The sequence below is a fragment of the Pezoporus wallicus genome, unplaced genomic scaffold (genome assembly GCF_028554395.1).
Source record: "Pezoporus wallicus isolate ANWC-B61680 ecotype Strahan unplaced genomic scaffold, APGP_CSIRO_Pwel_v1 contig_8188, whole genome shotgun sequence".
NCBI classification, from domain to species: Eukaryota; Metazoa; Chordata; class Aves; order Psittaciformes; family Psittacidae; genus Pezoporus; species Pezoporus wallicus.
In genome coordinates, this window is record NW_026640104.1 from 2,874,855 (window position 1) to 2,900,602 (window position 25,748).

The 25,748-nt window shown below is 43.8% G+C and overlaps 1 protein-coding gene across 2 annotated transcripts in view; it reads right to left on the reverse strand.

Annotated features, from left to right (window-relative positions):
• Window positions 1–1,454: 1,454 nt before the first annotated feature.
• The window catches only part of GRK5 (G protein-coupled receptor kinase 5), a 162,005-nt gene continuing 137,711 nt past the window's right edge, over window positions 1,455–25,748 (reverse strand). For both annotated transcript variants that reach the window (XM_057417359.1, XM_057417360.1), the window contains 10 exons: window positions 23,887–23,950; window positions 22,963–23,103; window positions 21,688–21,878; window positions 16,827–16,864; window positions 15,954–16,043; window positions 14,495–14,703; window positions 6,526–6,663; window positions 3,954–4,091; window positions 3,000–3,131; window positions 1,455–2,262 (listed from right to left, as the gene is read on the reverse strand). In XM_057417359.1, the coding sequence (XP_057273342.1) occupies window positions 2,164–2,262; window positions 3,000–3,131; window positions 3,954–4,091; window positions 6,526–6,663; window positions 14,495–14,703; window positions 15,954–16,043; window positions 16,827–16,864; window positions 21,688–21,878; window positions 22,963–23,103; window positions 23,887–23,950 (1,240 nt within the window). In that variant the 3' untranslated portion in view covers window positions 1,455–2,163. The remainder of the gene's footprint in view (window positions 2,263–2,999; window positions 3,132–3,953; window positions 4,092–6,525; window positions 6,664–14,494; window positions 14,704–15,953; window positions 16,044–16,826; window positions 16,865–21,687; window positions 21,879–22,962; window positions 23,104–23,886; window positions 23,951–25,748) is intronic.

Below are 25,748 nucleotides of genomic sequence, written 5' to 3' on the forward strand. Positions count from 1 at the left end.
TCTTGCATCTTCCATAAGCTCTGCAATGCCATCATCTGACATGGGAGAGTGGCTGAAGTGCTCCCTGAGCACCACCAATACAGGGAAAAGGAATTTCTGGACCACACTGATCTGCAGGAAAAAGAACAACTTCTTGGTGATACCATGGCACACTTACACAGCTTCACTACGTGTTTACTAATAACCAGGAAAACTGGAGGCTTTTGAAATGACGTGGACTTGCACCTTCATGTATGTTATTCCTGATAAAGGCACCAAAGCCTCATCTCCTTTCTCGACTTTTCTCTGACAGTTGTGTAATATAAATCCTGCCTCCGTTCTGTGTCTATTCCTCATGAACTCAAGCTGGTTTAGTATGTGATTCCTGTGTCTTTCTCACTCTGACATTTGCCCCTACTAACCTGCATCTTTTTTGCCCCTGCATTGGCCAGATAGATAGAACATATACACGATAGTCTAATGACTTTTGGCTCTTAAAACTTCCACTGGAACAGTGCTTCCTTGTACCCCAGGATAGCTGCCCTACTAACTAAAAGGGTTTTAGACACACCAGGCTGACCCTCAGATGTTCCTGATGACCCAAAGGTGTAGAATCATCAGTATACTCTAGACAACATTGTAAAGAGCATAGAGAGCCAATGTGTTTTACAGAACATGTTGGCCTATTGAGATCCTGCCTGCACAAAGGTTTTCCAATTCCTATTGAAGGGAAGTAGCCATATTTTTGATCTGGTGTTCTTAATAATTATAGATAGTGACACACTAGAGACGAGCATGATTCTGATGCCTGAGGTACTGCTGCTGATCCTGCCTGACCCTGTTTATATTAGTGGGAACAATGTTTTCATCAATGGTTAAAAAGAATGATGGACAAAGAATGATGGAACCAACAGTGGGAGCTACTGTTTCATGACTGACATATTACTCAACTGAGCTGAGGACCTAATAGAGGTGTGTTTGGCATGACACATGGAAGTACTCTAAGTGCAGATGCAACCTCTAGGTTCTGCTACTGCTCAAAAGCAGACCAGATCCCACTCTGAACTTCCACAGCTCTACAAAGCTGTCATGAAGCTCTTGGTCATTGAATTTCTCTATTGAATTTCTCTCTTGCTACCTGTTTGATATGAGCAGCTGCGGAAAGGCCTTGGACTTTTGACTGCAGCATGGAGAACGCTTCTGTTTTGCTCCCATTTCAGCAGGGGCAGGTTCTGAGTCCTTGAGAAACAACCGGTCATTTGCTTTCCTGGTCACCTCTCACTCGGTTTTCTTCATGCTGTTGTTAGAAACAGCACAAAAACTAGTGAAGCAGAAGGGCTTAAAACAGGCTTCCCCTTCTAACGAAACAGTTTTTGATGAGCTAACAACATAAGGAAGTGCAAATCTCAGCTGTGCTGGTCCCATGACATCCCAAACCTTAGGCGTAGCAAGCAGCATTCTTGAATGCATCAAAATCTTGTCTTTTAGCATTTAATGCGAGATGTTACAAACTAATGAAGAGGAGAAATGTATGATGCAGTGTTGCTGTAAATCAAATATACAGATGTAAAATAATTAAGCATAAACTGTTCCATACAAATGCGTGTCAATAAACCCCAGTCTGATAAAGTGATTTATGAATACTTCTCTAGAATTACTAAAAAGAATGATTTCTCGTTTGAGGCTCTGGAAGTCTTGAGTCACATTGTTGTGTTTTGTTTTTTTCCTTAAAAAAATGTCTTAAAACACATGGCTTTACAGCTGCTGCTTGGAAAATATACACCTCCAAAGTCTGACTTTCATTTAAATACAAATGTACAAAATGTAAACTGAGACAATAGAGAAATTTACAAAACTTTCCTTTAAAAATAATAAAGACAAAATTCAGTTCTAGTATGATGCTAGTTAAATACGTGCAAGTAGTCATGTTCATTGAATTTCTATTGCAATGTTCTAAAGAGACAAACTTGATTCACACAGTCTTGAGTGCCACCTCCAAAAACAGACCTGAGTGGAAAATTCTTCTTAAAATGCGAGGCTCCACTGGAAGGAATGGATAGAAAATCTCCTTTTTGGGAGATCCTTTTTCTTTTTCACTCGATGGTGGAGGCCCTCTCATCCATAGAAGCGCCATAGATTATAGTGGAAGGATGCAACATGTTGTTTCATAAAACTGAATTGGAACTAGCTGCTTCCGGTGGAGTTTGAACTTACGTGATTTGAATTTATGTGGTGATTTAAGCTGGCCTTTGAATTTGAAGAACTCTTTGAATTGTTCTGATGCTGTAGAAAGAGGAAGACAATGACAATTAGACTTCCCAAATATGCCATTCTTTCTTTCAGTCTAACACTGTTCTTTTTAGGGTGATAACACGATTGACTGGACTGCAAGATTTTTGTTTGAAGACCTTTGGATGTAAAATATCCTTCACCTTCTTACCCATATTCCCTCTAGGTCTGGAGGACCATGTCAGTTCTTGAGGAGTCCAGCAAAAAAGACTCACTAGAGCTCCAGGAGTCAAATCAATTCACTGCAAAACGTCAGGACCTACTAAATCTGACTAATACAGAGGACACCTGCCAGAGCTCAGCTATGGTTTTAACCCTACAGAAACAGATTGGTCTGGCAATGTTACTTAGATTTGCAAGTGGTGCCTCATGAAAGCTGTACATCACATAGTAACCGGTCTGCTCTCTTCTCTAGTGTCTTGGTTTCCTGCCATGACCAGTGCACTCAAAATATGCCTTTTCTCTTCTTTAAAAACATAAATCTAGGACTTTCACAAAGAACTTATTAAAACCACATAACCATTTCAAAAGGCATTTCAGTATAATACTGAAAAATAGATTGAGGAAGAAGTTTCAACTGCTGGAAACAAAGCTTGGGAACAACACTGGAACTTCTGCTGGGAAAAAAATATCAAGAGGTAGATGGGAAATGTGGGATATGCAGTATAAAGTACCACTTGTGAACTGGGCATCTATGGGATTTTCCATGTCTTAGTCATGGGAGATCTTACCTGTCGTTTAAATATTCTCTGTAGCAATCCTTTCTTGGGTGGCTCTGGGGGGTAGCTTTTGTTTAGGTCTGGTGAAATAGTACCATTTGGTCCAAATACATTCAGTTCTTTGAAACACTCTGTTTCTATCATCTAGTGGGAAACAATAAGAAATGAGGAAATTATACATCTGCATTGAATATATTGCGTTAGGGCCAGGTTGTTCAAAGTCAGGATCAGGAACAGCAGCTTGAGCGATATGTTAGGAGAGTTAACAGCTGAATTCCTGCTCTTGGCTATAAAAGGCAAATAGGATGCATGAAAAGGAGAGGCTGAGTCTGCTCTGCATGTTTGTATATCAGCCTTATTAGAAGCTGCCCCATAAAGCCTTCTGTTCTTTTCTTCAGGCCTGTGAAGAACATTGGGTAAAGACAGGAATACTCACAAATCCCCAGCTATTAGCACCCCTCTGCCTAAGTGGATCTGCTGTTTGATCTAGAGCTGGATTATGAAATCAACTGTTGGCTAGGTTTTGATATCAAACAGAAACAAAGCCCCACATCTGGAAACCCTGCAGCAGTTGAAGGTCCAGAGACAACTGCAGCAGCTGGGATGTGCTGCAGGTACAAGACAGAGGGTGAGATCAGGATTACCAATGGAGGAGACATTAGGACTTCCAGCCAGCCCACAGAAGTTCCTGAGAGCTGTTGTTGAAACACCTCAGTAGAAACCCAGGAGAAGTACGTACAGTAGGATCTTTGCCAACTTACACAATGCAGAGCCAACAGATGCAGTCACCTGAACCTGACATCTGTGGTAAGTTACAGATCTTGAAAGAGGCCATTTGTAACTTATGAAAGCATTAGAGTCTGGCAAGTTATCCAGTAGCAATGTATTAATGGAAATACACAGCTCCTCTTAAACCATCTGGGTTAGGGGTTTTACTGGAGTAATTTTACTATGATACATCCTTACCTCATTTTGCCATGGAATAGACACTGATCCTGTGGAAAACTTGGAATAGAAATCATCATCTGTTTGGTCCAGGTTAACTCCTTTCACTGTGGAGAATTGCTCGATGTCTAACACATCCTTGCAGTATACTGCTCTGGGCTATCTCAGCACAAAGAGAAAACACAGAGAGACAGCAAGAGAAAACATATTTCTGAGTCTGACCATGTGCTTTCATTCACAGATTCAATCAAGTGAGAATGCCTAACAAGAAGTGACTATCATCTCTGTCCTGCTTCTCTAGACCCGCTCTGCCCGCATGGTTTCCATCAAAGGCTGGCTTTGCTTTAAGCATGTTAAGCTTCCCATATGAAGTCCTTAAAAGCATCAGCAAAGCCAAAGCGGGTTTTAGTCATCCATGTAGCATATGGTTAAGAGGTGAGGGAAAAGGACAGAAAGAGCAAGAAAACAAAAATCAGATCCTTCAGTAGTCTTTTTCTAGTAGTAGTACCAGTAGTAGTCTCTAGTAGTCAGCTCCCTCTCTATTGAAGAGTGGCTCCTACAAGAAAGCAGTATGCTCATGAGTGGCACACTGGAGACAGCTCTGAAAAGGGAACTCAAACAGAAGTGCTCCTTCTGCTCAGATAGCTGTGGAGTTTCCAGCTTAAAAGTTTAGAGGAATGTATACTAATTGCTAAAGAAAACAGAAGAGGTTTGGCCTTTTTCCATTGTTTTCATTAATAGCTCAGCTGCTGGAAGCTGTCCAGCGTCACCTCTATCAACTCCTTCAACTGGGCTGCATTGCTTCAAACAAATACTCAGATGGCTTTGCCTTTTTGAACTACTTAATTACATGTGATGACAGAGAGTGGACTCTTTGCAGTGACGCTGCTTTTAGCTCCTGTTCCAGCAGTCAGCCGCAGGAAGCAGAAACAGTCATCACCTGTCATAGTGTGGTCATCTGCGTGCCTAGAGAGCTCCCATCAACCACACAGTTATCCTTTGATGCGCAGGAGTCATTGAGGGGTGGCTTGTGGGACTAGCTTGACCTGCTGAACTCAAACACGTATTGGATCCTACTGTCTGTACACGGCACCATGACTGCACAGCCCAGGGGTCCAACCATGCAGTGTTTTATCTAGATCTGAGCAGTGTGACCAAACAAATCAAGCTGATTCCTGATAGAAGTCCTGTTTGCTGGAGACTGCCTCCTTCTGCATTCCTGATGGCTGCAATCCACAACATTTTTGTGGAGACAGAGTAGCCTAGAAGAGGATGGAGAGACGTGGGTTGGATTACAACCCCTGCCTTTGGCTATATAGCTTTGGGTGATTCGGCTGCCTTCAGTAAAGACTTGGAAATCTACGGATGAAGTGCCAAACAAATTAAATTAGGAGCAGCTCTTGAGTTCCCAATAAATAGCCATAAAAATTTATGTGCCTCTGCTTTAGCAAATATGTCTATCATCAGAGGTGCCTCCTGGGCCTTACATGCCACAGTTAAGCTTTTAATACACTCTGGCGGATCCCAAATTCGAGCCCAGAATTTTCTCATTTTCTACATCAGAAAGAAATAGTAGCTTGTCTCCTATTTCTTCCCACTAAAGCAGGTCGTAACACCACGGGCTAATTGGCAGGAATAACTAGGCCGCATAGTAAAATGTAAAGCAAAACCAGAGCAGCTAAAGTAAACTTTTGTAGTGTTCAAACCACTTTGGTTTGGTGGAGTTTGCAGCAACGTGAATGAGAGCTGCCAAGACGATGCTTTCCTTAATACGTTAAAATGGCAGTGTTTACTTAGAACCATATGGGAACTTTAAGGATAGAAGATCCAGCCAGAAAGAGAGCCCCGCAGGAGGAAAATGATCAGATAACTCTGCCCTGGGGTAGAGACCGACACCACAAAACAGTGGAAAAGGTTTTGTCATTGCCAATGCAACAAAGACTTTAGTATGTGCAAGATGGGTGTGAAAACCTGAGTTAAGGACCCAATGTTGGGTTCCGTGCCCCATGAACACTAGCAAGTTCAAAATGCTGTCTCAAGTCCAAGCTAACTCCTCTGCTTGAGGTGACACTTGATACCTGAACCTGGTTCAGACTCTGTAACTAATGCCTGTTTTTATGATGATCCAGTCCATTTCTCAGTTCCATAGAGCTTTGGACTTTGTCATTCTAGCTTCACCTCAGCATATATATCCATCTATCTGTATGCAGACATGTGGCTTTCGTTGACGATTGTTCCAAGCACCACGGGGTCCTTACAATACTACTGTGGATATGGGGATACAAAAGTTCCCAGTTTAAAGTTTGGGAACTGAGGCACAAAGAGATCAAGTGGTGTCTCCAGTGTCACACAGGAAGACCGTGTAAAGTGAGTGGGAAAGAATCAACTCCCAGATTACCACCCCATATGTAAGGCCACCCACCCTGCATACACAAGTCTACAGATCAGCTCTCCTCTTCCTCCCAGGCTCCCCACTCCAACTTCCCAGGGCAGCTATCGATGCAGAGAGTGATGACAGCCCTCAGAGACAGAAGATACTTTAGAAACAAGTCTCTTGAAAGAGACCATTGGGGGTTCTTCCTATTGTACTCACATCAGGGACAAAGGGAGGATCCAGCATTCCTGCTTCTAACCGCTTGAAATTCATGCTCTTGAAAAAGGGGTGCCTCTTCACTTCTGCCGCGCCTTCCCCTTGACATCCTAGCCGCTGCTTCACATCCTTGGTGAGGAGCTGAAACAAGCCAAGAGGAATGGAGAGGATGTTAGAAAAGCAAGAACTCCACAAGGATATTTTTATGTCCAGTTGGTTTTGAATGTGCCCAGAGGGAAGTACAGAGGGGAATTGTAACTGCTGTTACTTAATGGCCCAAGTGAAATGGTTTATTGAATCATTGAAGAGAGGCAGAACTGCAAATAACTGGTACAAGCCCACCGTCACCTGGACAGGGACATTTCTAAGTGTATCCCTGACTTCAGGCAATGCTGAAAAGTAAAGATTCATAAATCTGTTTCTTTTTTTCCCCATCCACTCAGCACTGACCAGATGACTGCTGAAGGTCCCTTCCAACCCAAACTGTTCTATGCTCTTTGAGGAACCCTGCAAGATGCTCTCTTAGAGGAAGGAAAATACAACTGCGAACTCACCATGATGTGCACAGAGATTTCAACTGCTGGTTAAAGAGATGGATGACATCTGCCTTGATACAACAGAAAACTGAACATGCATTGAAACCAGTCAAGGATGGCTTTGCTGGAGTCTGCACTTGTGGAGAGAGACGCTTACACTGCACATCACGGAGGAAGCAACACCAGCCCTTTTCCATAGGCAGGGTATCCCCCCTGGAGCCGGGCACGCTTCAGGCAGACACCCACAGCCCCACCACCACCGCTGGGCAGGGGCAGGCAGTGGGGCGGGCGAGGGGGCCCGGCGCGGCCCGGCGGAGGGAGCGCGGCTGCAGAGCAGCGCGGGGGCCGCCGGGGGGCAGCAGAGGAAAGGGCAGAGCCACCGGGCAGCGCGGCGGGGCAGGGGCGGTGGCCGGGCGGGGCGGGGCGGTGGCCGGGCACGGCCGGAGGCAGCGAGGCGTTGGCTTCCCCTGGGGATGGAGAGCGGTGGGAGCTGTGTGTGGGCTCTTCCCTGGGGCAGGAGGGGACCGATGCCCGGCGGACGGAAAGGTTCACGCCACACCTCCTCTTCCGTCTGCAGCTTTGTTGCTCCGAACCGGAGCTCAAAAGCAGCGATCTCCCTTCACTGCCTCCCCAGGTGGGCTGTGCAGACCAATGGCACTGAAAGGATTAGCAAAACTCGCTGGGAATGCCTCCCACGTCCATGGAGGACATGGGGTGGTTTGCGTTATAGAATCATGGAATCAACTCGGTTGGAAAAGACCTTTAAGATCATCAAGTCCAACCATTCCCCAGCACTTTCAAGGCCACCACTAACCCATGTCACTGAGGACCTCATCTACATGGTTTTGAACTCTTCCAGGGACAATGATTCCACCACTGCCCTGGGCAGCCTGTTCCAATGCTTAACAACCCTTTTGGTGATGAAATTGTTCCTAATATCCAGTCTAAACCTCCCCTGGTGCAGCTTGAGGCTGTTTCCTCATCTTGTTCCTCTGAGCCCATGGGAGCCCCCTTGGATGAATCCCTAGGGATCTTACCAGGGTCCCTGACAGCCAGGGCAGTGAGCACATGGAGCTGTACCATGCAGCACCTGGCTGGGGCTCAATTAGGAAAGCAGGAGGCAAATAGCTCTGGGAGGGTAGGAGAGGAAAAGAAGTGTTGCAGGAGATAGACAATCAGGTGCAGCGCCGCAGGAGGCTGGGAGCGGGGAGCCAGGCACCTTCCCTGCCAAGGATTGTTTTCAGGCTTTGCAGCTCAGGATGTGCCTCAGTACCCTCTGGTTTTGCTGCTCTCTCAGCCACATCATCTCAATGAGGAGAAACCTTGCAACAACTGCTTGCTGTTAATGTGAGGTTGGTGATTTTTCCTCTGGTGTCTGGCTAAAGCCGAAGCTTTCTTGTCCTTATCACGGGTTTACGGGGTCACAGCTCTTTAGGCTTCTCTGAATGCTCTGCCACCCCCTGGGCATCAGTGGGTTTCTTATCGGGCTTCCACAGCCTTCTCAGTTCTGCATTTTTGTTGCTAGGGGCCTCATTTCCAGCCTGAGACAGCAAACGGCTTTGGCAATCAGCGTGCCCCATGTGTGCATTGATCACTCTCCAGCCAGTCCTGAGTAAGCTGCAGTGGCAGAGGCCAAGCGGCCAGAAGAGGTGATGAAGGGATTTGTGGGACATAAGAGTTTTCTGCTCAGCTCTTTCTGCCTCAGCAGTAGCAGCAGCAATAGCCAGAGAAGACTGTATGGATTGAGGGATGGGGCAAAAGCGAGTGGTTCTGGCTATAACAGCAACTTCCACTTTCCAGATAGCAACATCCCTCTCTTCCTCACAGTTTCTTCTGCTGCGGTCTAGGTGGTGACATCTGCTCTGACTGGTCACCATGACTGGCTGAGACTGAGTTAGGAAACATTTCTATGCCTTTCTATCCTCTGAGCACATAGATTCATGTGATACGGCACCATACTTATCCAGCTGATAGGAAAAGACCTTTCTTGGGCACTTCTCTCAAGCTTACTTTCCCAGAAAAGGGGGATGTTTTGCTTTCAAATCCTTGCATGAGACTTCAAGCTCTCGTGGTGTTGATGCAAGGTTTCTTGTTGTGGGATTTTAGAGGGTTTGGGTTTGTTTTGTTCCTTTTTAATCCCAACAGGCATATGGATTTAGCCTATGTGAAGAAGATTGCTTTGGAATTCCCAGTCAAGATCTGGTTTGCTCTGTTGTGAATGGGCAGAGAAGACAAAAGTTCTTTTGATCTTCTGTTCTCATGTTGGGAAGACTTTCCTGACAGGTGAAAAGAAGAATCTGAAGGCGGAAGAACCACTTTTACTACCCATGTCTCTGACTTGGATAGTAAAAGGCAACACTTTTGGAAGTGATACCCTGAAGCTTTTGGGAACAGTGATGTTGAGGAGCAGGTTGTAGTAGAAAGGGTTAGATCTGGATTTGCCTGTGGATGATAAAGGAGACCTCTGAGTTTCTGCTCTACAAGTCAGCTGTGAAGGGAAGAAGGGGGGTGACTTTACCATCCATCTGTGCAGCCAGCAATTCCCCTGCCTCTGGATTAACTGGGAAGACCAGGGTAATCTGGGAATTTACCCTTGCCAGGCTGTGAATGTTCGAAGTTGGTTGGAGTTTGTGGTCAGGTGACAGGGTAGTTGAGGATAGAAAAAGGCAGTCTGGGGATTCTTGGGCTCCTCCATGATAAACAAGGGAATATTCAGTAACCTCAGCTGCAAGATGGAAGTGTCTGGAGCATGAATGCAGTTGGTCACGGATGGCTGAAAGACACAAAAGGAAGCAGGCCGCTGGGAATAGGCTGGGACTGAAAGATCACAGAAAGGAGATGATTCTCCTGCAAAGCCCTGCTGCTGTGGAGCGGGGCCTGCCTCTTGAGGAGAGTCCCAGTGGAGAAGAAAGTAAGAAGTTAATGGAATTTGTTCAGCTGTAGCTGCAGACAGCCCTAGAGATGGCAATGGGTGAAACCAGACACTTCTGGCTTCTGTTATGGATATCAAGAGATAGCAAGGACTAGAATCCAGAAGAAATAGTTCTTCCTGTCTTCAAGGAATAATGAGTCTTGAACCATTTCCTGCAGCCCCAGCAGCTTTCTGCAATAGTAAACCTGCGTAATAGCCTGAAATATGCATCCCATTTGGGAATCTGCTCAGGAAAGGAAAACTGAGATAACATCAGTATGTTTTGAGTCATCTCTACAGTTTTGTTTAATTCCATTTAAAAGGATGTATTTAATATGAATAAAGAGCAGAACAAAAGCAACTACCTCAGGCTGATGACAAGCCCTCTTGGGACTGCAGTGCGAATGACCCAAACAAATGTAAGACCCCGCCAAAGCCTATGGGAATTCACAGAGCTTCAGATCTGAAGATGGCCCATGGTATCCAACCATGCATGAAGTTGATACCAAGCAGCAGAGCTTTACGTTCTGGTAACAAAGGCTCCAGATGACACTGGAGATGTGTAAATGAGGGCAGGATTCAGTCTACAGAGTTATGGGCAAAGCATGACTAGAATGGGACTTTCAAAGAAAAGTCTTGAGTAGCAGCGGTGAAGTTACATTAAGATCTTCTCTCCTGGTACGAAGAACTCTCTGATGATTTCATGTCACTCATTTGTTCCCCTCTGGGGATTCAAACTCTGCAATGTCTGAGACTTTTTTTCCACGACTTCTTTTTCTTCCTTTACAAACACAAACAACTGTTGTGAGGATGGCTAAAAACAGCCAACAGTCCCCAAAGTGCTGCTTTATTTATATTCATGTGATCAGTCAGTTCATATTTAGATCATACCATGTAACAACTCCAAGTCCAAAGATGTTAGTCTTAATATTATAGATATAAGGGAAATGTTTTCTAGGGTAAGGGTGCAAAGTTCTGCTCATGAAAGGAGAGAAGGGGAATGGTAAAAGCACTTCCATTGACCCAGATGATCAAATAGTCTACGGGATCACCAGTTAAATGTCAACCTTCAAAAAGAAGTAAACATACTATTTTTAACATATTTTAGAGAACAGAAAAGTTCCATGGTCATCTCTCAATTACCAGACGAGACAAGACAGTGGTGTGGGAACTGAAGATGCCAGAATGGCTGTATATTGCACTGCTTATGCTTATGAAATCACAGCCCAATCTGGCCAACTGAAAAGTCAAAACTCTCAGGCATGGGTGACAATCTTATTGCAAAGGCTTACTACTCAGGGTTATTATTATCATTAGCAGCAACAATAGCAATGATAATCATTTGAAGACCACCTCGATGTGTGCGAGGTACCTCTCAAGACAGATGAAAGGACAGTTATCCTCAGGCAGTGCTGATAAACTTGAAGGTGTTCTAATGTGTGAACAAGTTGGTTTCCAGGGATGAAAGCAGGAGGAGTGGCAGCATGATGAAAGAGTTGCTGGCGGTGAGGAAAACATTGCCTTTAGGGAAAAAAGAATCCATCAGCTTTAGGCTGGCTGAGGAGGCAGTTTGGGGAGGGAATGGAGATCAGAATCACAGAACAGCTGAGGCTGGAAGGTGCCTCTGGAGATGCCTAGTCAAATCTCTCTGTTCAAAGCAGAGTCACCAAGAGCATGTTGCTCAAGGCCGTGTCCAGGTGGGGTTTGGATACCTCCAAGTGTGGAGACTCCACAGCCTCTCTGGACAACTTAGAATCATAGAATAGGGCTGGAAAGGACCTTAGTCCTTCTAGTCCATCTAGTTCCAACTTGTTCCAGTAATTGACTACCCTCACTGTGGAAAAGTGTTTCCTGATGTTCAGAGGGACCCTCACGTGTTTCAGTTGGTGCCCATAGCCTCCTGTCCTGTCACTGGACACCAGACCAAAAGTTTGGCTGTGTCTTCTTTGCACCCTCTTATCAGAGATCACTTTTGTGGAGTAAAATAGGAGATGTAGGAATAAAAGGCATCAGAGAAGACAGTATGCAGGAAACAGACAAACAGGATGCTGAAAGAGTGACAGAAGAACACAGCAGCATGGGCCCATCCAATACTGTTGACTTGAATGCACTTCAAGTCACATCTCTGGATGCAAGACTGCACTTGTCAGGGGAAAACACACACATACATCAGTGAAGTAGAAGACACAACAATAAACAGGGAGCATTTCCTAGAAAGATTGGATTTTTCACAGAAAAAACACACCATGAGGCAGTTATGTTATATGGGAACTATGGGTTGGGGAGCTTCCCAGAAAGCCAGCTGCCCCTGTTCCTAATTATTTATTATTCATCTCTGTTTCAGTCCAAAATGAGGTCTGATTTATGGGAAATTACTTACAGAATGAAACATAGAAATACGGGATGGATGATGATTAATGGGAGCTACGATATGCGCCTGCAAAAATGCAAAGGGCATAACCATCCAGGCCAGGAAGGTTGACATGGGGTGACACTAAAAGGGTTTTCATATGACTAAAGGAATAAAGACAGTACATTTCCTGGTGGCGATGCTATTAGCTTATAGAGAAAGCTTTGAAGAGGTGGTTAGGCAACATGGTGGAAAACATGCTGTTCCTTACTCCTGCCCTGAAGAGTTCACTATGGGAAAGCCTTTTGTGTTGGATCTTTGTGAAGGCTGAAGTTAGATTTATGTACTGCAACTTTATGCTTCATTTCGCAAATATAATGGGTACATAATGATTACTTTTTTGATTCCTTGTTAAGATGCTGGTACAAAGGAACAAAGTTCTGGTTTTTTTTTTTTTCAATATAAAGAGCAAAGAGAACTTGAGAAAATGTATTTGATCATGGATTTTAAAGCTATCGTTTGATAAATGACTTCTGGATGGAAAACCACAATAAATAAATATGCCACATGATTGGACAGTGAAGCAGTAACGATCAAGTTGTCAGGAATGATTTACATATAGTTCATGCTTCCCTGAGGCAAGGGACTGAACTAGACAAGTTCCGGAGTTCCCTGACTCCCAGAAACCAGGGCTTTATGGCTTGAAGATGAAAATGACCACTGTAGCATAATGACTTTCAATGTCTACTCCCTTCAGAGTGCTGGGTCATCTCCAGCACTATCCCATCAATGCTACATTTAATTCTCCTGAGCTTTAAGTTGGTTAATTTCAAAGTATACTTTCATTCTATAATGCGTCATGCCTGCAATTAACTACAGAACAAGCAACAGGAGTGTAACTTTTGCCTCACAACATTTTCATTTCATGCTAACAACAGGACACGCACAAACGCTGCCGCTCCATCAGATGCTGTTCCTCACCTGGTGGGAGTTGAGATGCTACTAGCACAGCAATAGCAAGCTGTTTGAGTACATGCAATGGTTTGTAAGAGCCTGTGGCTGTCCTAGATCCTCCCACACTGATTTCAGTGGGGGCTCTGCATCGCCGATTAAGGGCAGTGAATGGCCTAGAGTATCTATCAAGAGTGATGTCAGTTAATTACTACCCTGGGGATTCAGCACTAAGTTGGTGCACTGTGAGTTAATGACTTCCAGGCATGATACTTGGCAATGCTACCATTATTATTTTGCAAGGAGACTTCAGTGTCTTTTTGTGAAGCCAGCCAACCAGCGATGTTGTTGATCCGCAGTTTGCTTGCCTGTTGCACAAGATACTGGTGAAACTCTCACTACCTATTTGTTGACCTTTCTTTCCCTTCATTCTCTCCCTAACAGCATACACAGATATGTCATTGTCTCCAAAGGAGACTTCACTCTTTAGCAAACAACATTAAGAAAAAGGCCACATCCCCTTCCAAATTACAATGCAGCCTTCTGAAGATGGTTGTTGACAAGACACTGATGAATTCAGACACAGCTTTGAGAGTTCTCAGAGGGTCTGAGGATTTCCATTGTCAGACATGGCTATTGTGCTACGAAAATGACTCCCAGCTGAAAGAGTGAGAAAACATTTTAAAGGACAGCTCAACAGTATTAAAAAAGCTGGATACCCTGGCACCCCGGGGGAAAAGCTGCTAGAAAGTTAGTGAGATGGGGTGGAACAACATTTGAGTGTCACAATAATTTCATTGCATAATCTTTGTCCTGCTTACCCCCAGCTCCCACCAAAGACAATGGAAGCGTGGGGTTTTCAGTTCCTTGCAGGAGACAATCAGAGTCTTGCATCATCAAGTCCTTTTTATTTTTTTCTCCAAGATTATAAAAGACAGAAAAGCATTCTTGACTGCAAACTAACATTCAAAGTCTCACGAGAATAGATTCCGCTCCCTTGACCATAAACCTTTGGAGAGGACTCAAGATGACCGTGATGAATCTCATGGAGAAGCAAGGCCAAATAAACACAATTTGAATGAATAGAGAATGCAATCATCTCATCAACAGATGAACTTCGTTAGTCCTTGTCTCTGCAGCCCATCTATGGTACTGTGTTACTGCTCATACCATCAGATACAGCTTGCTAATGAAGCTGCCACACTGGGCCTTCAAGCCCCTTACCATTTTACAGATGGACTTGGCCTCCTCAGAAAACTTATGGGAGTACACCTCTTCTGTCTCCAGCACTCTCCTGTCCACTTCTTCCCTCTTCACCTTCTCTTTTCTTCCACGGAATGGTGATTGCCCAGCAATCATTTCATAAATGAGACAGCCTAGCCCCCAGTAGTCAGGGCTGAGTGTGTATCTCTGGTTGTTCAACACTTCAGGAGCTGTGGAGAAGAAAGATGTCTCCTGTGGAAATGCTTGATATTCACATAAGCAAAAAACCCTTACATTTCTATAAGTTCTTTTCTGGTGACTGAACACACATGCACAAAGAGTGGTTGCTGTTGATGGCATTACAGAAAATGCAGCATGCTACATGCCATGGTTTTTTCTCTACATGCTCCATGCCATGTGCATGCTGTCTTCTGACTTGTCCACTAAGTCAGACCAATTAAAACAACAAGAAAGAAGTTGAAGCAAAGTATTAAGTAGAAGCCTAATCTTAAGAACCCTTCCAGATTTCTCCATTTAGGGAAGAAATGACATGCAAATACGCATCCTGTAAACAACAGTGACATTTCTTCAAAAGCAAGTTCTGTTTTTTTGGTTCATTTACAACTTATTTTTTCCTCATTCAAAAACCAAATCCATTTATTTTGTGTTGCAACCATCCAGCGTGCTTTGGCTCTACAGGCACTGTGTTGCAGGCATCCTCACTTCTGTACGCACAAATACCCATGTGTTCACAAGCACAGAGTCTTAGTGTGTACACAAACTTAAACTGAGATAACAAAAGTTGGAGATGACAACTGATTTGCCTGCTTTCATTCAAGTCTCCACATGCTGCAACAGTGGCTCATATCAGCTAGTTTCCATTTAGTCAAATAAGCATAAACAATTTTTATTCCAAGAAATATGCCCACCCACAGAATGAATGCAAATAATTACGCTGAATATTAGAAACCTGATCTAGTTGAGTGTGATTTTTACCAATGTACACATCTCTAATCTTCCTTCTCACAGCCTCTCCTGCATGTAGGGGAAGACTCAAGATGACCTTGGTCAAGATGACCATAGGTGCAGACTTACCCGTATTATAATAAATGTACATTTAAACTATTATACAAAACAGCAACTAGAAATAAACCTCCATTTTAGCACACAGACCTCCTAAAATAAAACTATTTTAGCACACAGACCTCCTAAAATAAAACTACAGCACAACCCCTATAATCTCAGTTGCTATTTCCCCTTTTTACTTTCTTTGCTGATTTAAGATTATAGACCTATCTCATTATGAGCTGCTGTGGTCCATCCTTTTGCCCACTTCTGATTTCCACTCGCATGACTTTTGGTGGGTTGCTGTCTAGCAACCCAGACACAGCTGAATGTGAATCTTTTACATGGCAGAAAGATCTCCAAAACTCAAGTAATCTCAGCAAATTATCAAAAAGATGAGCTACTAAAGACTTACCCATATACCCTACTGTTCCTACTCTTCCACGGATTGATTCACCCTCAGGGATTTTAACAGCTAGACCCAAATCAGATATTCTAATATGGCCTGGAAGGAAAAAAGAAACAAAACAACATAAAGTAGACATATGACCCAGATTAGGCCAAAACTACAACTGTTATTATTGCTACAATACCCTTGCAATTAACTTTTCAGACATTTTAAGTAAAGAGTGTTTTCAATTGCTGAATTGGAGCAGTTTCATTGATAAGGACAGGAGGAATTACAATGCAGTGAAATGAATTTTAACAGTGAGGCTACAGACTAGAGTGGATTGTGTTAGGTATTTTAAAACCAACAACAGAAAAAAGGCAATGGGAAGCAGGCTGGAGGGAAGTATCTTGAACTGATCACAGGGGATGGATGGGCTGACATAATTCGGTAGCTCTTTGATGGCTGAAGGGGCTACATCTGGTCTGTAAGTCATCATGAGATTCAATTATCGCTCCCTTCAGAGCAAATGGGTACCTGGGTCTGCACAAACCGAGAGTTGGCTCAGCAGAGGATGAAAGTACTTCTGTAAACGGAGTGGGAAGCACAGATTTAGAAATTACAACTTCCTTTGTGTGGTGTCAGCCTTGCAACAGTAAGGATGGAACAACAATGAAAGAAGGCAGACACCTCCAGCAAAGCTGTGCTCTGAGAACAAACCCTGCTTCCTTCCATCCATGCAGTGAGCTCCAGCACTCCACCCACCCAAGACAGCAGTATTAGCTTGTGCTGAGCCTCTTAGTCACTTCAGAGCATTATTTGTCTTTGTACAGTATATATCCTAAACCCAACCTAATCTACTTTAATATGAAAGCATCTCTGTAAACCTCTGAGACTTACCATAATCATCTAGCAGGATATTTTCTGGCTTCAAATCTCTGAAAATGAAAGAGAGCACTTACTGGTATGAGGCTGGTTTTGATAACGTAACCATCTGACAGTGTGTGAGTGCATTTATTACTGGTAATAAACCAATTGACTGTCAACTCAAACAGCAAGGAACTCATGAAACCAATACAACTTTCTACAACTCACTTCACAGATAGACTAAAACCATATGTTTTTTTCTAAACCAGTTACATTTTTTCACTGAGCCAAACATTTAGTTCCTAATCCACTCTATAATGGACTCATGCATCCAGTCCTGTAAGCCCTGTAAACCAACTCATGCAGTCCTGTGTGTTGTTAAATCTCTGTCACATTTTCTGTTATAAAATCTTTTGTTAAAAACATATTAAAATCTTGTATTTGCATATGAAAACAGAAAGAGCGATATCTTGGGCTCAAATTTTCTATGCCTGGCATCTGACTCAAACCAAATCAGTGAATGTGTGTACATGCACTTTTGCACACATGTAATAATTTTATCGAGTTTGGAAAATGAAGGGCAAAGAAGAGAACACTGTGCCCACATTAAGATTCTTCTTACAAACTCCAGTGAAACTCCAGTGCCTACATGCTTTGGAACAGCACCATGAAAATTGGCAAGGCGGTCACTCTGATGTCAAACATGTGCCTTGTATCGCTTCTGTGAAAAAATGAATTCCCAAATCTGGCCAAGTTATAAACGTCTGAAAAATGTAAATCTCAGTTTTCATGTATTTAGCAGAGTCTTGGCAGAACCTTCATTCTTCTGAAGGGTTTGTCTGCACCAAACCCACTTCACCAGTTGCTCCTTCTAGATGCTGCCTGGACCAGCCATGCTCAAGTCCCCTCGCTTGACCAAGGTATGTTTCTGTGCCTATGGAGGTGAGCCGGCACTACCACTCCTGGATGCTGCTGGCTGCTGGGAAGATGCAGCCCACCTTCCCCATGCTGCTAAGTAGGGACAAGGCACAGCCTTCTTTTAACACAGAGCAGGAATGAAGCCAGCCTGGGAGATGGGAGCTGGAGGTGCTGGAGGGAAGACAGGGATGTGCTGGGCAGGGAGCATCCGAGAAGGGACGTGTGATGGGAGCAAGCTGTGCTGGCTCAGGAGCCCGAAAAAGGCACCAGCACTGCTGAGTGAGGCAGGCAAAAATGTATTGCTGCAATTCACAACATCATGCCCTGACTTTTATCTGGTCGACTCCTACCGAAACAGCGTTTAGCCTGGTGCAAATCCAAGAAGTGCTTGGCCTCATCTTTTTCTAAGGCCTCCTTGCATTTGTGAACCAGCTTGATTCTGTTAGCGACCCAGCAAGACACATTTCTTTTCAAAGAGCAAAGAGAGGGGACACTACAAGAGAAACCCTCGCACCAGGAGATCCGTGCACCGCACAGAGCCTGTGCAGGAGCACGCCTTGAGGTTCAAGCTGTTCCACTCTGGTGTCAGGAATTTCCCCACGAATGGAGAGGGATGTTTTACAGTTTTCACAATGCTGAGATTGAAATTTCAAAACTTGCCTCAAAGCTTTTATTTATTATTTCAAGCAAGAACATAAAGAATGGGAACAATCTTCTCTTCTTGCTCGCTCCAGACCCTCTTGACCTCTCAAGATAAACTTCACCGAATGCCCACTGGTACCAAGCCTACTTTTCAAATAAACAATACTGAAACATGTGAAGGGCAGCCGAATGCTGTGATTTAGTTTAACATAACTGCTGTGGCTTTCCCTGCCTATCAGAAGGTTTCCAATGCTGGAGCAACACAGTGGAGGGCATTTCCTATTTATTTGTAAGAATTTATTCCAAATCCCTCAAGAACTCTTTCCTTGAAGAACTCAGACTTCATTAGTTACTCCATCTTCTGCTCCAGCAGTTATTAGTCCCACTTCAAGCTGTAACTGTGGCCAATTAAAGCAGGCTTGCCTTCCCCCCCAGACATCAGTTGTCATTTCTGTCTTCAGACTTTTGGTTCCTCAGCATCAAGGATGGCTTCCTTTGCATGGCCAACACTTCCAAATGCCAAGGAGGAATGTGATTCTTGTATGAAATGTGCAAGAGAAATAAAATTCCCTGGCAGACACAGTTACATGTAAGGCTACTTCCCAATGATACAGCTTAGAATCATAGAATCATAGAATCATAGAATCGTTAGGGTTGGAAAGGACCTTAAGATCATCAAGTTCCAACCCCCCTGCCATGGGCAGGGACACCTCACACTAAACCATATCACCCAAGGCCTCATCCAACCTGGTCTTGAACACTGCCAGGGATGGAGCATTCACAACCTCCCTGGGCAACCCATTCCAGTGCCTCACCACCCTCACAGGAAAGAATTTCCTCCTTATATCCAATCTAAACTTCCCCTGTTTAAGTTTTAACCCATCACCCCTTGTCCTGTCACTACAGTCCCTAATGAAGAGTCTCTCCCCAGCATCCCTATAGGCCCCCTAGCATCCCTATAGGCCCCCTAAATAGCTTCCCATATGTAAACTAGTCTAGCCTAAATACACTGAAACACAAACTGCCAGCACTGTGCCCATGCTAGAAAGCTGATAGTACGTTATTTGGCTGTACAGGACAGCATGAACAACTCAATTAATCAAGGTGGACAAGGCTTTACTGTATATTTACTGGACAATGTGGTCTTGATGCTGACTCAAGCTTCCAGGCACAGCTATAGTACATGTGTGTATATATAATTTATATGTAAATATATATATCATGTTATATATAAACATTGTGTATAACATAACAAGATTAATATAATGATATAAAATACATGTATATATTCATCCAATGATATAAAATATATCATATTATATATCATTGTATATAATATATATAATTATATATAATAATAATTTTAAAAGAACCATCAGCTTTCTATGTTTGCATTCCATGAACAATCGACCCATTGACCTTTACCAATGTGATGCAGTTGAGAAATGTCACCAACGCACCTCATTTGGCAAAGGGGGATCTGCATCAGATAAATCTAACTCTGAGCCTGGTTGCTCTCTCGGGTCACATCCGCAGTGTGCGTCACTGGCCCGTGAGATGGGGATGTGTTTTCCGATGCTGTGATTTAGTCAGTATCATTTTGTTCACAGAAAATGAAATTAAGTTGGAGGAAGAAGTGTTTTGCAATGAATTATTCACCTTGAGAAAGTGGTAACATTTAGCTGCTATATTTTATTAACCTATATAGCACTTCTTACTGGTCCCAAAACATGCTGTGGTATTATGAATTAGGGGTCTCAGAATACTGCTGGAAAATGTCACCTACAAGGATATAACACCATTCATCACCAAAACGAATGTGGCATCTGAGGTGTAAACTAGCAACTCTTTCAAGAGTAACATGAAAACAATTGCTTAAGGAAGTAGGATGCCACTTCCCTCAGAGTCACCTTCTATTTTAGGTGGCCAGATCTGATTTGCTTGATTAGAAAGCAGAGTTAGTATGGCATTTCACCAGCCAGGTCATGAATGTACCAGTCATTTTCAACAGTAAAGCAAGCTTGTGATCCAGAACTTCTTAAAGAAATACTATAATGCCTCCTAAAACTTTTCTGAATGTGGTAGGATGGTTTCTAAGGAAGAGGGAAGCCAGACACATCATTCGTTATTTGAGTTTTCAATTGACATTAAACACTTAATTCCATTTTGTTCCTTGGGAAAAAAAATATGTCCTTCTTGGGCCAGCACCAACACAATCAGTATGTTATCTGTCTGCTCTCCTTATGCCAGCTAGCAAGATCTGAGTCACACTGAGGCAACCAAGTACCAGTTTGCTACAGATCTCCTCCAAGGAACAACAATATTGTAATTCCTATGTATACAAGCATATGCATAATGCTTATTACACATGGGCATATCGAATGATTTAAAGTGCGGCTTGGTTCTTGAAAATAACATATCATTGTTAATCATTGTCCTTGGAAGTTCTTTCATCAATCTACAGGACCTCTTCTGCTGTGAATGCCAGCAGTAATGATTTCACAAGCTGGGATGATGAAGGCAAACATTCAGTGTTGTTTACAACTCCACTGGTCTTTGATTAGGAAAAAATAAATCCTCATGGAGTCACAAGAACTCTGTCTGCAACCACCCTGCTTTTCCAGCAAGTAAACCATGTGATGCCCTGGAAAAAGGCTTGTATAGAGCTGGAAGCCAGACTGGAAGCTGAGAAGTCGACATTTGTCCTTCTCGAAGCTGTCACCGCTCCGGGCAGTGCTCTGCCCGCTGGCTGCTCCCGCAGCGGGTGGGATGCTGCCAGCAGGACATCTCCATTGAATGGCTGTAAGTGTGCCTCCTTCCACAGCTGGCATGTCATGGTCACCATCATGATCCAGCTAATCAAGCTTGTTCATGTCCTAGAGCGTGAATCCCTGCCCTGTGTCTCAAACCCCCTCTTGTGCTAATTGTGCTCCCTCTGGGGTAGGACATGGCTTTTCCACATCTGATGTGCAATAAAATCCAGCTAATTAAAATAGAGGCTTGAATAGCATGATCTCCATTTCATGTCAACTACAAACTAGAAACCTCAATGAAATCCCTTTATAGGAACGCTCATGATTTTCTTAACGTCATTCAGTGCACACCGAGGTAGGGTTTGGGGAGCTTTGTGTTAGCGCTGCAATTTAGACAGGATGCATTATTGAAGCAACTGCTTCCTTCCATGATTACTGAATCATACTGAATTTGTACCCTGTGAAATTTCGCCCCAGCACTGAGGCGTCTAAGCTTTATAGCACCACAATGAGTAGGGAAGATGCAAGCAGTTCTTTTTTACCCATAAAAGATATTCCATAAGACTTTAAAGAGTGCTTACCTGTACACAGTATTTTCTCTGTGTAGGTCTTCTAAGCCACAAAGAATCTCTGCTGCATAAAACAAAGCTCTTTCCTCCTCAAAGCCTGGGTTTCCCATGTTGTAGATATGAAACTTCAGGTCACCTCCATTCATTATGGTCAGAACTAAACACAATGCATCCTTTGTTTCATAGGCATAGGCTAAATTGACCTAGAAAAACATTTGTATCATAGTTGTGACAGTTCATTTAGCTGCTGAGAAGAAAGCACTAACTTCTCATTAAAGATAGCCTCCAGGAAAGGAAAAAAAAAAAAGAAACTGAATTTGAACTGGGGCTTACAGCAATAGCAAACATACATTTTGGAAGGACAGAAAAATCAGATGTTGGGATTTTATAGATTAATTCATTGAATCCAGCCTATTCATCATCAGAAACCCCCATGGCTAATGCTCAGATAGCTTCACAAGCTGGACAAACATACTAATTCCAGGCATACTTTTCCATGTAAGAGAGATATTAAAAACCAAGGGGATCTACACCTCCTGCTGCACTGTTTCGCTGGGTAGCTGTCCAAAAACTATCATCTCAGTAGGTTCCCAGGAAGGCCCTGATAGCCTGGTCCTGTGGTGGTCAAATGGACCATCACTGAGGCACTCCTGCTATGGTAGGTGCCCCAGGAACGACCAGACAAGCCAAAAGCTACCCATCATGGTTAAGTACGTGCCATCATCTTTGCTTCTGCCAGAGGTAAATAAACATCTCACATCTGTTGTTTTCACAGTGTTTCCTAAAATAAGCATAAAGAACACGACAGATGCTGAGAGAACAACACCTCTTTTTAATCTAAGGCAAGTTTTTAAAGAGACACAACAGCTGGCATGAGTCAGGAAAGCCCTACATCAGACAGACCAGCTCCACGTCACTGGTTACTAGCCAATCTCTTCTCATCTGTTTGGTTTGCATATCCTTCAGTCTCCTCCAAGCTCCTCTCTCACAGACGCTGGGAATTCAGGTAATCACACTGGATAAAAATAGCTCAGCTGATGCAGCCCTGATGCAAGTCAAGGCTACGAAATGCATCATTCCCATGGCAGGAACAGGCACCTTGGTTGGTGCGTTTCGTACGGACCAGAGACTAAAATGAGACTTGGCACAGGTGCATGGAGGAGGACGAAGGTGCAAAGCAAAGGGAATCAGCTTCCTGTTGGAGGAGTTGGAGGAGGCCTTGGGTTCAACAAGAGCAGTGCTCAGCAGGTGAGCAGGGAGCTGAGCACCGGGGAGTTCAATACTCACTACAAACTGACTATTGACTTTTTCCAAAATCTGCTTTTCATTTAGTGCCATGGATTCGCCTTTCCTCTTCTTTATTCTCTTCTTCTCTAACCTCTTGCAGGCGTACATCTTCCCTGTCGCTCGCACTTGGCAAGCGCAGACCTGCGAATTAAAGAGAACAATTGCTGGGTAATTCGAAGCAAACGCTGCATCTGGGTTGCACTTTACTCCTCATGAGCTGATCCCAGCGAGTCCTTTTAAGGTTAGAGACAGCAGCACAGCAAATAAGGCACAGGCGGGGGCAGCTGGGGAACCGACTACTGTTTCCAAACCTGCTGTGTAATATTGGTTTCATTATTCCACTTTCCTCCGCCTGCTTCCTATCCCACCTCCTTTTGTCTGTGCAGACTGTAATCTGCTCAGCTAAAGTCTGTCCACCCCTCCTCTGACTCTTGCTGCCCCACCATCAGTTAGAACACAAATAAGGGTGTGCCCCTCATTCCACTGTTAGTCGAATAGGGAATAATTCTCAAAAGCGTTCTTTTGGGATGACAGTGTCATAGAATCATGGAATAGTTTGGGCTGGAAAGGACCTTAAGATCACCCAGTTCCAATCCCTGCCATGGGCAGGGACACCTCACACTAAACCATGTCACCCGAGGCTCTGTCCAACCTGGCCTTGAACATTACCAGGGATGGGGCATTCACAACTTCCCTGGGCAACCCATTCCAGTGCCTCACCACCCTCACAGTAAAGAACTTCTTCCTTATATCCAATCTAAACTTCCCCTGTTTCAGTCTGAACCCACTGCCTCTTGTCATGAGAGGTTAAGTAAAGCTGTTGGCACTCAATGAAAATCAGCCTCTGTCGCATCAGGCTGCTGTGGCCTGCAGTGCCTGAGAAGTAAGAAACACTCTTTAGGAGAAGCTTTCAGACCTACTCACCTCCCCAAAGCCACCTTTCCCCAGCACCCTGTACTGCCGGAATGTGTTTTTTGTTACTGGTTGCCTGGAAGGAAAGGAAATACAGAAAAAAAAAGAAGACAACACATTTAATGCACTCTCCGTGATTTATTTCAGAGCATACTTTGAAAAAGCAAAAGACATAAATATTAGATAATCATATTGTTTCAGGGTAATCCTATTATAGAATATAATATATAATTATGTAATTCCATTAGTTCAATGCTATGTATGGCTTGAACTTTTCAATTCGAACATATTAAGCTGTAATAAAATACAACACATTAGTGAGTCATCAGTATAATTTCTGCAAGCATTTTAGGACTAAGGAGGGTTCTGTATCTCCATGATATAGGTTTGGCCTTTGTTAAGCAAAGCGGAGACCTGGGAGCTTCCAATAACATATTAATTCTTATGAGGCATAGGACGGGCTAACACTTTATGACTTTGCTTGGTCTTCAAGGTCATAGAACCTTAGAATGGTTTGGGTTTGAAGGGACCTTAAAGCTCATCCAGTTCCAACCCCCTGCCATGGGCAGGGGCACCTTCTGCTAGAGCAGGTTGCTCCAAGCCCCATCTGACCTGGCCTTGAACACTTCTAGGGATGGAGAAAAAGAGATCCAGAATTCAATCCACCAGAAAAGATTTCTGATGTCTTGACCTTAAAGAAAACAGGAAAATTATGTGAAACAAGGAAAGCAACAATCCCAGGCACCAGAGAGGTGGGCTTAGGTGCCATTCGCAGGAGGGGAGAGCAGGAAGCCAAGCTCCAAGCCAGTCCTTCCCTGCCTGGGATACCTGCCTCCTGGTAGAGCACCATGGGTGAGAAGGGAGGAAAAGCATCTCTTTCCTTTAAAGGGACAAAATAAGGGTTAAATAAGTCTTTTCTTCTGAGGGCAGAGGGCTCCCTAACATTCATTGGACATGAACTATACAACCTAACAAGGTTCCCACAAAATCCTGCCTTACCAAAATGGCTCCAGCCCTACACTAACTTACCCTTTGTTACCATAAAAGCTTTATAATGTGACAGAAGAAGAACCCCACCATTCCACCACTGAAGCCTTACAATTACGTTAGTGGTTGATACGGATATCCCTACCAGCTCTGGTTCCCTCTGGCGGGCAGCCAGCCGGCAGAGGGAGCACAATAATGTGGCTGTTCCCATAACAGCGGTGATGAGTTTGATGACAATAAGGAATAAATGCTAAAGTGAATCGTTTCATTTATGCTCATTATTGTTTTTAAAAGTAGGGGAAGAAAAACACGCAGAAGGCAAAAACTAGAAGAGAGAGAGATGCTATTTTCAGGCTTCTGTGAGGATCCTGCAAATGCTGTTGGGGTTAAAAGCAACAATTAGCAGTGATAACTACATGCTCAGCAATGTCTCTGGAATAAATGGACTGTATGACTCCTCCATTGGAGCCAGCAGGCTGTCAGAAGGAGCTACTAACAGCTCTTTGCTAATCCTAGAAACAGTTCTCCCAGCTTCTTAAGCCAGGCATATCCGATAGCTTGTCACACTTGTTGGGGGAATGGAAAAAGTAATAATCCTCAAAGCATTTCAGAAAATTCCTTATCCCAAATGTGAAAGTAGATAGGAAATAGCCTGGCTAGGGATGAATCATCTGATGTTTTTGTAATTGAAATGGGAGAGTGAATGCTGGATTCAGTAAAGATGGCATGTGGAGCACGTCTTGGCATGAAACGGCTCTCCCCTCTGCCCACCGCTTCCCTTTCCCTCTTGTGCAGCAGCTTTGCAGCTTTCCAGGGAGAGGAACTGGCACAGCTCCTTTGATCTCCGAGGCACCACGCTGATACACACCACTCACGGATCTGGCCCT